The sequence below is a fragment of the Oryx dammah genome, unplaced genomic scaffold (genome assembly GCF_014754425.2).
Source record: "Oryx dammah isolate SB20612 unplaced genomic scaffold, SCBI_Odam_1.1 HiC_scaffold_1, whole genome shotgun sequence".
NCBI lineage: Eukaryota > Metazoa > Chordata > Mammalia > Artiodactyla > Bovidae > Oryx > Oryx dammah.
The window spans coordinates 29,429,527-29,443,691 of record NW_024070185.1 but is presented as its reverse complement, the minus strand read 5'-3'; the positions used below and the strand labels follow the sequence as shown (position 1 = coordinate 29,443,691).

Sequence of the window (14,165 nt, the reverse complement as noted above, 5' to 3'; positions counted from 1 at the left end):
CAATTCTCAGTGATTCACATCAAGGTACAAACAGAAGTTAAAATTTTTTAAAACCAAATTCCTTCTCTAGCTGTTGATTCCAACAATCCCCACCCCTCTACACACACACCGAAATTCATGAGTGTTGCTACTAAACAGTTAAACTGACTAATCTGAACATTATTTTATCTTTCCTCCTTTGAGAAGGGAGTAAATGAGTCTAAAATGACTTAAAGTTAACAGTAAAGAAAAAGAGCTGAAATGAGAAAAATCTATAATGGGAAAGAGCCAATATTTTACCCTCAGATAGCTGAAAAGTCTTCCCCAAAACTATGATTTCAATTTTCAGGTCCTAAATCTAAGTGCCAAATAACCTCCTCCCCCTCCCCGCTCCACCCTCACCAATATTATAAACTGTTGACAACATCTGACAGCACTCAGAAATTCCAATCATTAATTACTATTTGCTCTAGTCTCCTATTAATTTGAAGTTATATCTTAGTAAGAAATAAGCAGGAAGAGGGTAGGGAAAGAGGAATGGTATAGCTAAAACAACTAAAATTTTAATATATACTTTCTGTAAAGCTAGTTAGAAACAAACACTGTAGCTCATGTAATTTTTAGGTGTAAGTGTAGGGTTGGAAATAATTAAAATGTTACCTTTGCCAAGTAATTCCCAATGTATCCTCACTGGTACTGGGGTATAAATGCCTGCCGTTTTGATTCATGGTCCAGTCACAAATCCTCAGCTGTCAATTGAAACCTAGCAGTCAGATATGGATCGAGCAGTACTACAGTTTTTAGTATTTAAATGAACACATGCAAACTAGTACTGTACATGGCATTAACCTTATTTTCCCAAGAGGCAACTTAAAAAAAAAAAAAGCAAAGAAAACCTTACTCTGAAAAGCAAAATTCCTAGAATATATTTCAGAAAAAGCTATTGCAATATGCTTCTCTATTAATTAAAGCATACAAGAGAAATAAGTGCTTAGAACATAACAATTAGACATTAATTAGATTACAAAATGAGCTGAAATAAAAGCAAACGTTAATGTTCAATAGAGAGAGATATATCTTAGAAAAAATTGTTTAAGCTTTTAAAAATATATAACATACCAAATCATCTGCACTGAGTAAAATAATAACTTTAAGCATGCAGTTTGCAAAACACAGAAGACATGCAGTTTAGAGGAGAAAGGCCCCACTTTATAAACATTTCCCCTAAGTTATGTTTAGAAGCATCAAGGGGTTCCGTTTTAGATATGTACTAATTTTACTCAAACTGGCTTTTTTTTTTTTTTCATAAAGAGTTGATACTTTATTTAGTTTCTACTTTATTTTAAACTCAGAGTAATGGCATTGGAAATCCTTTACCACATTTGAATAGAGTGAGGAATGCACTGAATACTAGCTGAAACAAATTCTTCCCAGCTCTCCAAATCATCAGCTCTGCCCTTCAGAGGTTGTTCCAGTAACCCTATCCAGCTCTGTTTGGTTAACAGCTGCCCTACAGTGCTAGCAGATTTATTGAAAAGATATATTGCTTATTTTTATGCTTAAGAAAGTAAACTTATCTGGCTTTGGGGGGAACAAAAACACTGGAAAATCATGGTTTTTAATCTGTAGATAGCTATGCTGTAAATTAACTGAATCTCGCACTGAAAAGAGGACTTATTCACAGCAATCCACTAAACCTGGCGTGCTGCTTTTCAGTAAGAATTTCTAGAAGATGATGATTGGAGTCAAAGTCCCTTTAAACTTATGATAAGTTACTTTAATCCTTTCTGATAACAGTATGGCTAAAAAAAAAAAAGGCTATTAAGAACCTTTCCCTTTAAGACTAGTTTCTACATACTATAATAGTGATTCTGCAGTTTGAGAATATTTGGTTTTGCTTATGTTTCTACAGTTCTCTGAGGCTCAAAAATACCATCTAAAATTCCCCAAACATGCATTTTAATTATACTGAGACTTCAGGTAAAAGTAATTATATACATTAAAAAACTTTAATTAATCACATAATTAATTAGTTAAAAAGCTGAAATAGTTCACTTAATGTAGACAGTTAAAAGATATGTAAAATTTGCTTAGGATACATTTGATAAATAAGCCATAAATCAGTAAAGAATTAAATTATAATGAAAAATATTCTTAAAATGGATCTTAATGCCTGCATGAAGGAGAAAATGTATACTTGATTCATTTTAAATCAAACAGAAGAAACTTTTATGACAAGATGTTTTAAAAGTTCTCAACATGGAGCATTTAATCAGAAATGCAATGTAATTAGGCAATCTGAAAAAAATTTTTTTTCAGTAAGAGTCACTTGCCTCCTTCAAAGTGCATTCTTTTCAAGCAATACTAGGAAAACAGTCTAAAAACAGTTGAAGGTGTTTGGCTTTGTATAACAATTATCTTAATGACCACTCATAGATTCTGCTCTAGTCCTAATTTTGAGTCGGTTAGATATTCTGAAGAATGGAGGGCTATATTTAGAATTACATAATTCTGCTAATAATTAATTTCAGGTTAGTTTCTATGAGCCTCTCAGATTACACTGGAAAAATTTGCAAAAAGATAAGCTAGCTTCACAAAGCCAAGTGAACCTAAGTATCTCTCACTGGTTGGCTTGTTCTCAGACAATTGGGAACACTACTATCTCCTTGGAAGAATGAATATGTAAATCAGTTTTTTTTGATGTTCATGTTGCTAGTTTTTTGCTTGTTTCTGTTTATTATTCCTACAAAATATCCAGTAGGCTATCTTTGGCCACCTGTTGAACACTTAAAATCAACACAGTCTTACAGATATTTCTTTCCCAGCAATAGTCTCAAAAGGATTAAACCTCACTACAGCTCTTCATTTTCGACCATATTTAAGGTACATGAGAACAAAATATCTTCTTCCAAACAGACAATTATGCTTAAATAAACAAAAAACAACCACTGAACATATTTAATAATAACCTAAATGCCAAAGAAATGGGTAGGATATTAATTAGTGTTGATTTCCCTTCAGTTACTGAAAATATAAAATACAATTTAAATTTATTTAGCTATTTAGATTGTGGACTGGCATTATCAACATTTCCAAAAATTTCTGAGGAGAAATATTTATACCTGCTTATATGTTATAACCTACTTAAGCCAGGTAACTTAATGAAGAACCTTTCTCTTCATTTTTTTCTTTAATTAACTTCCTTTTGCATAAAGCATCCTTCAATTAATACTTAATAAACTTCATGATTGAGCAAAATAATTAAAATAGAAACTGCATATTCACTGAAAATTTCCATGACACTAATTTCTAACAAAATCAGTTTCTAAGAATCTTGTTTGAATATGATAGTTCTGACTCAGCAAATTTTGAACAGATTCTCAGGTGATGAAAAGTTAATATTAAGTGTATTTAAGCTTCTTTTTGGAACAAGTTAAATATTGTTGGTGTTAGTATGATTCAGAATTCCTAACCAAAATGGATTTTATATTAAGCTTTAAATGTTTAAAATGATAGGTAATAATCTTATTTGAATTTAGGGTGGTGAATCCTCAGTTTCTGTCCTGTGAGAGAGTTGGTGTTGTGTAATTTAGCTATCAATTACTTTTTAATTAAATTAAAAATTTTAAGTGGTACATAAATATATGCCTTTCATTAACGTAAATATTTTCTTCAAGGCTTCAATAATACCCTAGTGATTTTTCCAATAATTTTTCCTCAAAAAATAGGAGGATACTTCCCCCCCACCCCCTGACCCCGATAGTAACCAAATTTAAAACAGCAAGAGCAAAGTAGTTTAGAAATTTAGTTGAAGTTGTATGTTTGTAGCAGCTCTTACATTTGTAACAATATAGACCCTTTGACAGATTTGATTGCATGCATATTCTTACATAAATACACAGATAAAATTTAAATTCTTTAATTTATATGTACCCACAAACATGAAATTAAATTGTTTAGACAATTAAGGAAATTCTTATATTAAAACAATTATGCCCAGATTTCCAAAAGAAAACAGAAGGTAAGGTAAAGAAGTTAACATTCTCCTTTAAAAAAGCTATGATTGAAGAGATGGGGCTGAAGAAGTCCAAACAACTTGAAAAGAAGGCAAGGTAAAGTTTTCACTGCAGATGGTCTTAGGATGAAGTTCCCTAAAGGCTCTGGAATGAGAACCTTATTCTAAGTCTAACTCAAATGAGTTTGAGAAAAACAAGGATGGAGACCATCTAGCTTCTTCAAAAAAATCTGCCTAAGGGGAAACACCTAAGATCTTGATCTTGTCCTAGCCTACAGAGCACTCAGATATTCATGTAGGTAGAATCAACATTGCCTGTGATTTCAGAATAAGAGTCTGTTTATTCACATGAAGGCACTCCATTGTTATTAACAGCGGCTTTTGTAAATGCCTCGCAATTAGCTTTGGGAACAAAAGAAAGAAGGTAAGAAAACGTTCTACTTTGCTGGACTCAGCAAATAGGCCCATGTACTAACAGTCCCTTATGATGACAACAGCTCTCAGTTGAACCAGTAAACCATTAAACTGTAAACAGAATAATCAACACAGGCACATTTATCTTTTCGTGTTTTATTTTCCAACCTTACAGGGACCCTCAAGGCATAATCTTGAAAGGTGTATTTTATGTTTTTTTAGGTTTCTTAATTTTTCCGGATAGCCCCAGAAAAAGAAAAAGAAATAGATTTTTGGTGTGTGGAGGTGTTTTGGGGGTGGGATGCTTAAAAATATTAATCCTTGAGGATTCATACTTTCTACTTTCCACACTTTTTTAACTCTTAAACTGATTTTTATTTTATTAATTATCTCCCAGAGAGTAGATAAAATGACTCTGAAGGAAAAGGGTATAGCCTTAGTCCACAAGCAAAATGGTCAAGATAAAACTGTGATATAGGTGGAACTTATAAACACATAAAAATGAAAAAGATATTCCAGGTCATCCTGGTACCTTAAAGTCACATCTAATATTACTTTCTGAAGCTTGTGCTTCTTGAATATTTAAAAACATGGTAGAATTAAATGGGTATGCCTAGTTCAAGAGCTAAATAAACACTACTGATAATAAATTGTAAGAACTATAAAATGAAAAGTTTTTTTATTTTTAAATGGAGGCTACTTTCACCTGTAAAATTTAAGGTTTCAGGGGAACTTGGAGATCCCATAGTTCAACCTCTTCATTTTCTCTTTCCAAGATACGAAGACAGGACAGAAGGTTTCAAGGTCTGTCCAAGCCTAGACATGTCCTGCCAAGTCAACACTAAAACCACACCTCCTGAATCTTAATCCCTTTCTCACCCACCATACCAGTTTGCTTGTCATTGTTCTTTTCCTACCCTGGTTTTCATGTACAGCTCAAAAATATTTAAGGCTAAAATGTCTATAATTTTAAATCTTTATAATTTCCCTTTTCCCCCTGATTCTACTTAAAGGTTCTAAAGTTAAAATGATCAGAAAAGACAATTTTCCCTTTGTGAATGTGTTGATTGAAATTTAAAATTATAGTAAACATAATTTTATTTTTATGCTATCTAGAATAATTTATCTGGATATGAACATTTCATAACCAGTAAGTGAATGAATCAATCAATGATAAAGCAGACTTTGGAAGGTTTCTTTCTTTTTTTTTTTAATTTAAGAACTAGCCAAAAAGCTAAACATTTGCATAGTCATTATTTTGAGTGAAACTTCCTCTAAATGTGTTTCCTTTCCAGCTAGCCTATGTGAAAAGTGACCTCTTATCCATTTACATACCTACCCAGAAGTCATGTGATAGGGTTTTACGTCAAGCTGTCAATTATGATAACAGACACAATAAGAACAGCCCAAGTGTTGATAGCCTGCTTCCTGACTTTATTGAAAAGTTTGTTGGTAGTCCACTTGTGACCTTTCAATTGCTTGCCTTTAATAAAAGACTACCTTGCCAGAGGTTTTCATGTACCTAGCTTTGACTATGCTATTTGTCAGGACCAATATTATAAAGAGATTTCAATGAACATCTTAGATAAATAAAAAAAATCCTACAGAGGCATTGTCTTACAAAGGCCATTAGATAGAACAGAAATTTTCAGCATAACAAGAAGTCCTTTCAAATTCTAGTTTCACAATTAGATCAAGAAAAGTACTGAAAATATTTTGATAGAAACTAGCCCAGTGATTGAAACTGAAATAAGAGCATCATACAGCCATGCAAGAGATGTAACATGCGGAAGCCAGGGCACCAAAAAAATCCATGCAACTAAGAAGTAATGCAAGGACTTGAGCTGATTAGGCCACTGACTCATTAATAAGTTGCATTATTAATAAGCTCTAATAATAAGTAGCATATATAGTCAGGAGATTATAATTTTGAGATATGAAAATAAGCCTTGTATCCTATAAACTAGAGCTCACTTGACTGTGTTGTTTCAGGGAGGTAAATGTGACCTTCCATTTGCTCCATCTCAAACCTATATGAAAGGTTATTTTGTACTCTAGTAGCTGGTTCCAATAGCAACGTTTTATTTCCAAACAAGAAGCTTCTTAGCTACAAACTTTTATTTCTAACCTGCAATAAGGGTTTTTTAAATATGTTGTATTGATGTATGATAGTAAGGATTTAAACTTTTATAATGACCTCACACTCAAGTATAACAGTGACCACCAAATTAACTGATTCTTTTACATTACCAAACTTTCCAGGATAACAAAGAAAAAAGACCTACAATATAGCAAGCTCATTACGAAGCTGATCAGATTAGAAAGCCGTGTTAATTCAAGGAAGTGGTCTCATACTCACTGTTTATACTAAAATTGTTAGATTGGATTTATACAATAATACAATAATTTCTGTATTTTCTAAGCAATACACAACACTCTGCTATATAGTTACCATTTTCCTAGGGAGATGAAACTTGGGAAGTGTAGTTTCTTCATTGCCTATCATAATGAATGTGCACAGTGTATTTAGGAAGTATAAGGCAGAAAGGAAACACCACATCTTACTAAACTTCTATGAAGTTAAGCCAGAGAAGAGGTCCCTGACACTTCTAAAAAGGTAAAAAGATATTTTTCAGCAAAGACTAAAGAGTTCAGTTTGCCAGAGACCCATGAGTTCTTCAAGCCATGACACCATCTTCCAACAGGAAAGTTAAGGAAAAATGAAGTTCCAATTGAAGTTCTGATTTTAAGATTTCCCCCATGCCAATAGTGAATGCATTAAATAAGTCAATCATCCCAAAGAGAGTCTGGTTCCAGACCTTGAACAACACTCAAGATTGAGTCAAGAGATAGAAGAAAATTTCAAAGTTCTGATCAGCTGGCACGAGCTAATGATTATAACTAACTTCAGGGCTGTTTTTAATTGAAAATACTCAAACGGTTTAAATAAATATTTTTAAAATATTCTTTATGACTGTGTGATTTTGTTTTTCAGATTCAAATGAGATAACAAATTTATAATAGCAGTAAAATTCCTATGTCAGAAGAAACTACTATTTCAAGGCAGTTAGCAACCAGAATTGATCAGTAATAATCATTATAAAAAGGAGCACAGAGATGCATAATTACTAATAACAACTGCATGTTTACCAACCTAATGGTTATAAAAGCATATGCTTTTAGTATTCAGATCTGCCAAAATGAACATATTACTCTTACCAGTGGAGTACAGGGTTAATTGTAATATTTTCATTCAATTTAAGAAGCCAGTGTCCTTGTAGGTTAGAAATAACTACACTGAAAGCTCTACTTTAGTGTCATTGTGTGGAAAGATTATTTATAAGATAGTCAAAATTATTCAACAATTTTAAATTTATTGTTAACTCTGATTTATATAGGCTATATTAAAGTTCTTTTCTAAGAAAAAAATAGCACTCAACAGTGCACATCAATACTTTTCATAACCTAAAAGGATAAATCTTTATAAAACAGTCGCCAGTAAACTGAAGAAGGTACCTGGGGACAATATTTATTCTTAAGGGGTCATGTATATTAAAAGCTAAGGGGTATGTTTAAAAGAACTCTCTCAGACTAAAACCATTGCCTTTCTAATTTTGAATTTCTCCTAGCTAATATAAAATGATTGATTACCTTTATTTCATGTACCCCTTGATTTTTCTTTTCATTCATCACTGAGTACTTTAAACCAAATGCATTTAAAACCTGCTGCTAGAAGAGTGGTCTCTTTTAAATCTTTGGAAAGTAATGAAAGGACACAGTAAATCAATCTCATTTCTGCTGTAGAAAAGAATAACCTTTACTCTACTGAAGTCATTTAAACCATTTCTGTCCCTCTGTTCCTAGACAGTAAACATAAAATTTCATCTCTAGGATTCTTTTAAAATTTGAAAGAATTAAACCAAATGAAATCTTTTAACTAGAGCCTTAGTTTAGTAATATACAGTAAGATATGCATATATATTCATTTTCTGCTTATCTTAAATTGTAGCTTATTATGAATTAGTATATCATGCTCTTCCAATTCAAAAAAGTAGCACCAACTCTTTCATTATACAAAGGACAAATTATGTTTGTATGGTATTTAAGTTGAACACTGTATTTTTCATTATGAAACATATAATTTTTCTTCTAAAGATCAATACGCATTATATATTCTATAAATATATATTGCATTTGACGAATCAACTCATATTTATATTGTAAGAGGTCTTCACTTGACAGTGTCTACTTAAATAACAAGTGGTGGCCTTTGATGAAAAAAGTTTGTAGTTCTGGAACTCATATATATTTCAATTTATGTGCTCAGAACTCTATCTAGATTCACTAATATTCTCCTGATGCTTATAAAATTTTCTTGATTTATCCTTGGACATGTGAAAGAAGTAACTTTTATATAATCAGTTGTTGTGATCATAATTACAAGAGGCTCTAATGACAGTCACAAGTGATAAGTTAAAAAATTAAAGCTGCCTTAGGCTAGGACAAGAGGATGGGACGATTTCTTCTAAATACGTGAAAGTGGTTATCATGTTCTAAATGTGTTTGGGGCTAAAGGTTTAAATAATAGAGGCATGATTCTATGAATTAAAAGTTAACTGAAAACTAGAGATGTGTCATAATGCAAATCCCATGATAAGAATATCTGAAAATATGTGGAATGATTTGTAAGAGAATAAGTTTCTAAATCTATAAATCCTGCATAGTTTTTTTAAAAAAAAAAAAACACAAGGAACATATACATTTTTCAAACAGAACCATATTCTAGTAATTATAGCACATTTCATATTATAGCAATTTTAGAGGTGAAAAAAAGCAACATTTCAGAAAATTATGTTGAAAAGCCAATAGCTGGCAAAACCACTAATTATTATTTGGTATTTTCATAACTGTGTACAGATGTTTTTAGTTAGTTCTCACTCTTTTGTTTTGTTTTGCTTTTTTTAAACCTGGCAAAACGTCAAGTATCTTGAATAAGCGATCATCTTTATGATTTTCTCTGAACTCTGCATGTGGTGACCTTTAATATAAGCAGTCTGCCACCTTCACCTGCAACTGGGCAGGATTTGAAAATTCCATGCGAGGCACAGATATGCATGATTAAACTAGGTGGACAGGTCTAGAACAAAAGAAGCTGACATGAGTACCTGCACAGGCTTGTTACATCTGTAAAAATTCGGATGCACATACAATGTATATTATAAATTAAGAGTAAGCTCATTAATACCAACTCTTTCTGATTCATTATAGACTATTTTTCCATATGTAATATTTTGCACACTGTTAATTTCAAACTGCTCTGCTATCAAAACTTGAGAGCAGCAAACATATGCATCATAAAATACATTTAAATTTGGAAGTGTTTAGAATTATTTCTGTCATCCTGTAACTGGAATCATGGGATATTTTTATTTGTATGGTCCATGCTTTTGACTATGGCTAATTTGTTTATAAGCTACCATTAATCCTGGCTGTATATTTTCACAGTTTGGATAAACACTTCATTTGCATTAAATTTACAGCATTAATGAGATGTGAAATTTAAAATGCTACTTGAAACATAAATGATGTACGAAAGCAAAACCAAAAAAAGTGTTTTATCACATCTGAAATCAGTAAACTATTTAAACCTATTAAAATAGGAAGGATGTGTTGCCTGAGATTTCAGCTTCATAACTCATCTTCTTGAACAACAACAAAAAAAAAACGAGTAGAACAACTAGAAACATGAAAGGGTTCAAAAACAGAAAAAGAAAACACAAACTGTGAATTGTGTTGCATTTCTACTCTAATGGCCTTTAAACAGTTGGTAATTTTCATCTTGGAAAGTTATAGGCTGCTCGTAAGTTCTCAATAGCCAATAAGACTGAGAAAAATATTCTAGCTGAAACACTGTTTTCATGGACGTTATGGATATATGCTACAGAGAGGGAAAAGGTCTTGAGCCAATTTGAGAAACCCTGCTTAGAGAGACAAGAAACAAAAGATAAATGAGAAAATAGTTTGGAAAATGAAATGATCAGTTTCTTTCTCAGAAGTCCCGTGAGCCCCATTCTGAGTCCAGATCTGAGAGACAGCATGGAGAAAAGCACCAATGCAAAAGCGTGGCTACACCATCACACCTGGGTGAAACTTGCCCACCTGTTGCTGATGTAGGAAGGATGGGTCTCTTGGGCTTAGTCCCACATATCGATTGGCTTGAGATGTGCCTGAGGCTGTGTAGGCTGATTAAGGAAGAACAAAAACAAAGATAAAAATTGTGAACTATCAAATGAACACCTTGTCCACGTAAAAGAAACCCAGAGAAGTGGGACTTGCAACCAAAAAAAAAAAAAAAGTGTATCTCTATTTCTCTTCTCTTTTGTGTGAGTGAATACCAAGTGATAGAAATGATAGTTGACCTCAAGTCAACTGGTTTATCCTTCTTCTCCACCAAATCTATCCAGGAACCATATCCTATCCTTTGCTGTGGTCATCTCATACAAGCTCTAGTTACAGTCTTGCAGGAGTATCAAAGACTGGCTAAGTAGTAGAGTCTTTTTCCCAGATGTAACTTTTTACTAGATATCGGGTGTCTAGCAACAGAATAATCAATGATGGTCTGTGGTTCTAAATGTAAAATCAGACTGAAAGTCTGTTAGGAAAAAGTGAAAGCTTTAAATGATGGAATTTAAGCAGATGTACTTGATGATGCAGGATGAAAAATGTCTTACTGAAAAGTCTTACTAAAAAGAAAAGTTAATATTATTAACGTGAAGGAGAATTTTTATTATATTTGAGAACATGTTTCTGAAAAAAAAAAAAAAAAAAGATTTCTTTTCCAGAAGTACAAAAAGCCAATCTTTTGTGATTGATCCAGGGAGAGAGTTGACAGCCCCTTTTAAATATTTGGTCACCAGGTAGTAAGTACATAAGGTGAATACTCCTTAAATTATTATGGTCTCACCTTGCCAGTACTTTTCATTTAGGTACTTTTTGGTGCAGAGTGAATTTTCCACAGAAAATGTCTCCCTAGTCCTAAAGAGTTTTGCTTCTTTTCACAAAGAAAGGACTGATGCATCTTCATTGTTCCATGTCAGAATAAACAGGAAAACTAAATTGTCATCATTTATGTTACATTTCTAGGTCTGAAGAAAGCTAAAATATTTGGTTCAAAACCTCCAGATTGATGAGGAATCCAGACATTAACTTTTAAAAGACTTTTTAAAAACCAATACGTTAATTCTGCCATGTTCATTTGATTCAGTGAAGCTTTTTTAAGTAAGCTTTTTAAAACAGTGAAGATTTTCACAATTCACCTTTTATTTATTCCTGAATGAAGTACTCACGCAATGGCAGCCATAAACAGCCAGTGGCCCCCATTCAATCTCCATATCTCTGGAATTCAATGCACAGCACTGAAGAGCCTCACCCTTACAGAGTGGGCACCAAGTGTGTGTTATTCTTTCTTTTCAACCATGAAAAAGAGGTTTCCTTGGCCTCTGTATTTAATTTTATTGACTTATGAATTCAATGGCCAATTTTTCATTATCAGTGGTGCCTGCGGAATTGCAGCTACAATTTTGTTTATAGGAAAGAAAAACAGCTCACTATATCACTTTTATGAAGGATGGAAAATAGACTGATGAAGCTATCTTTATATAACCAAGATACTCCTTTTGACTATTTTATGATTTTGTAAATCAAATCAGATCCCTTTTTGATCAACCTGTATGTAAGTATAAGAAACAGTTCATTAACAAACAGGCTGACAGTATTCCCATAAGTGAGCTGTGATCATTTCAGTTTGATTTCTCCTTGAATCTTACCTATTAATGACAATATAAGAGTAGGTACCAGAAGTTTCTGGAAATTTTAGCTACTTAAAAAAAAACCTTTGTTTTCTATTTGCTTTTATTTAAACTTCTGACTTTGTTTGCTTAAAGATGCCAAGGCATCCACTTTTGAAATTTGGATGTCGTATTTTAGCAATTGTAATGTACATGGCTAACCTGTAGCTCTAAAGGATCCTTACTCTTCCTTGACTGAGTCTGATCCATTTCTGTGCATTCAGGGAAGGTATTCACTAGTGTAGGTCCCTCTATCAACAAACCAGTTACTAAGCATTAATGATTATTAATGGGAATTACAAGCTTATCTGGTTTTTATTAGTCTATGGGGCCTCATGAATTTTGAGAAAGAAATGCTGAATTCACTGTACACACCAAGTATTGTCCACTTTTCTTGTAAGGTTCTTGCCACGTCTTTCAGGGGCCACACATACAAAAAAGAGCATCTTTCCAATGGCCAATAAAGAAAGAGCCAGTGGCTCTGAATCTCTATAATTTCACACAGAATTTTCAGAACATCGGGATTTTCCTGCTCTAACAATGCAAATAGAAGCTCTGGATTTAAGAAATAAGAATAATTGAAGACAAGCAAGCTAATTCCTCCTGACTAGAACTTTATCCATTCTACTTTATTACCAGTCTGTACACATCAACTCCAGTTTTAGAAAGCTGGCAGCTTGGATGATGAAGCCAATTAAAAAGCTTTACAATAATTTCTTGTGTACTTCTGAGCACTCTGTACAAAGAAGCAAAGGAATCGCTTGGGTTACTGGTATGAGCTACTGCCAATTCACCAGCTAAATCTCTGACATTTCAGATGTTCTGGCCATGCTAAAAAGCATAATACCCGATGCACCATGATAGAGTAAATAATCAAAAACAAACAAAAAAAGTTGCAGACAATGAAAGTGCAGGTAGTTGACATGTGCCTAAAACTAAGCTTTGAAATGCTTTCTACACTGAACACTGTGTGACTGTTTCTCACAATGACATAACCTACCGTGATATAAACATGCAATTATCTTACAGAGGTACTGATCCAGTCTGCCTTGTGAAGGGGCTTGATTTCTATAGGAACGCTCCAATAACTAACATTTATCACATCTCTCTTTGGGTGATATAAAAACCTTGTACACTGTTATGTCATTAGGTGCACTGCCAATGTATACCTTGAACAAGCAGGCACGACTTACTATTTTTGTTATAGCTATTTACTCAAACAAATAAGCTTCTCCCTTTTCAAATACTGAGTGAAATTTGATAAGAGAGAGCGTATGAGAGCCAGGCTATATCATGCCTGCTAGTTCCACATAAATGAGAAATCTCCATCTGGTTGAGTAGCTGGAAAAGGTGCCGGGTTTTCCACCTTGGATCAGATATCCAGAGGTGCCCTCGATGGACATTTCTCATTTCCTACAGAAATACTTACTGGTTGCTGTAGGTGAAGCTGCCTCACCTTCAGTGGATGTAGTGATGGGTTTAGTATCTGTCATGGGCAGAGTCACAGGCCGCACTGCACTGGGATGGGGAGAGGGTGCCAAGACGGGAGTGAAATGGCCAGGCACTTTCCCTACCACTTGACCACTGCTGTTAGGCTACAAAACAAAAACAGAATGCCGGGTGAAACAATCCCAAAGGCAGTTATCCCGTCCAACAACTCCACTCAGCACACTCGACTGCGTGGGCCCTGCGCGCTGTGTGTAACCACCACACAAGCCCCTCAGATCTGAGCTGAGAGGCTCCTCAATGGTTAGTAGTCCTAAGAAGCAGCAGCAGCATTTAAAAGAAAGTCTTCAGCTACAAGGCACTTTATATAGGTTTAGTCATTTCTACAACACCCTGAGAACCAGGGAGAACTGAGCCTTCCATAGAGTAGGACAGAAAACTCAAGTGGAGACTTTGATGCTGAG

The 14,165-nt window shown here is 33.7% G+C and overlaps 1 protein-coding gene across 10 annotated transcripts in view; it reads right to left on the bottom strand.

The window, feature by feature from the left end:
* Window positions 1-14,165, bottom strand: part of LOC120863714 (nuclear factor 1 B-type) — a 257,146-nt gene that overhangs the window by 19,393 nt on the left and 223,588 nt on the right. For 2 of the 10 annotated variants that reach the window (XM_040240232.1, XM_040240251.1), the window contains exons 9-11: window positions 13,685-13,850; window positions 10,568-10,650; window positions 640-728 (exon numbers count right to left, since the gene is read on the bottom strand). The exons of 1 other annotated variant lie outside the window; for it this stretch is intronic. In XM_040240232.1, coding sequence (XP_040096166.1) covers window positions 640-728; window positions 10,568-10,650; window positions 13,685-13,850 — 338 coding nt within the window. Of the gene's footprint in view, window positions 1-639; window positions 729-10,567; window positions 10,651-13,684; window positions 13,851-14,165 lie in introns of those variants that run through there. 7 more of the 10 variants (XM_040240241.1, XM_040240261.1, XM_040240279.1 and 4 more) reach the window with 7 other exon arrangements.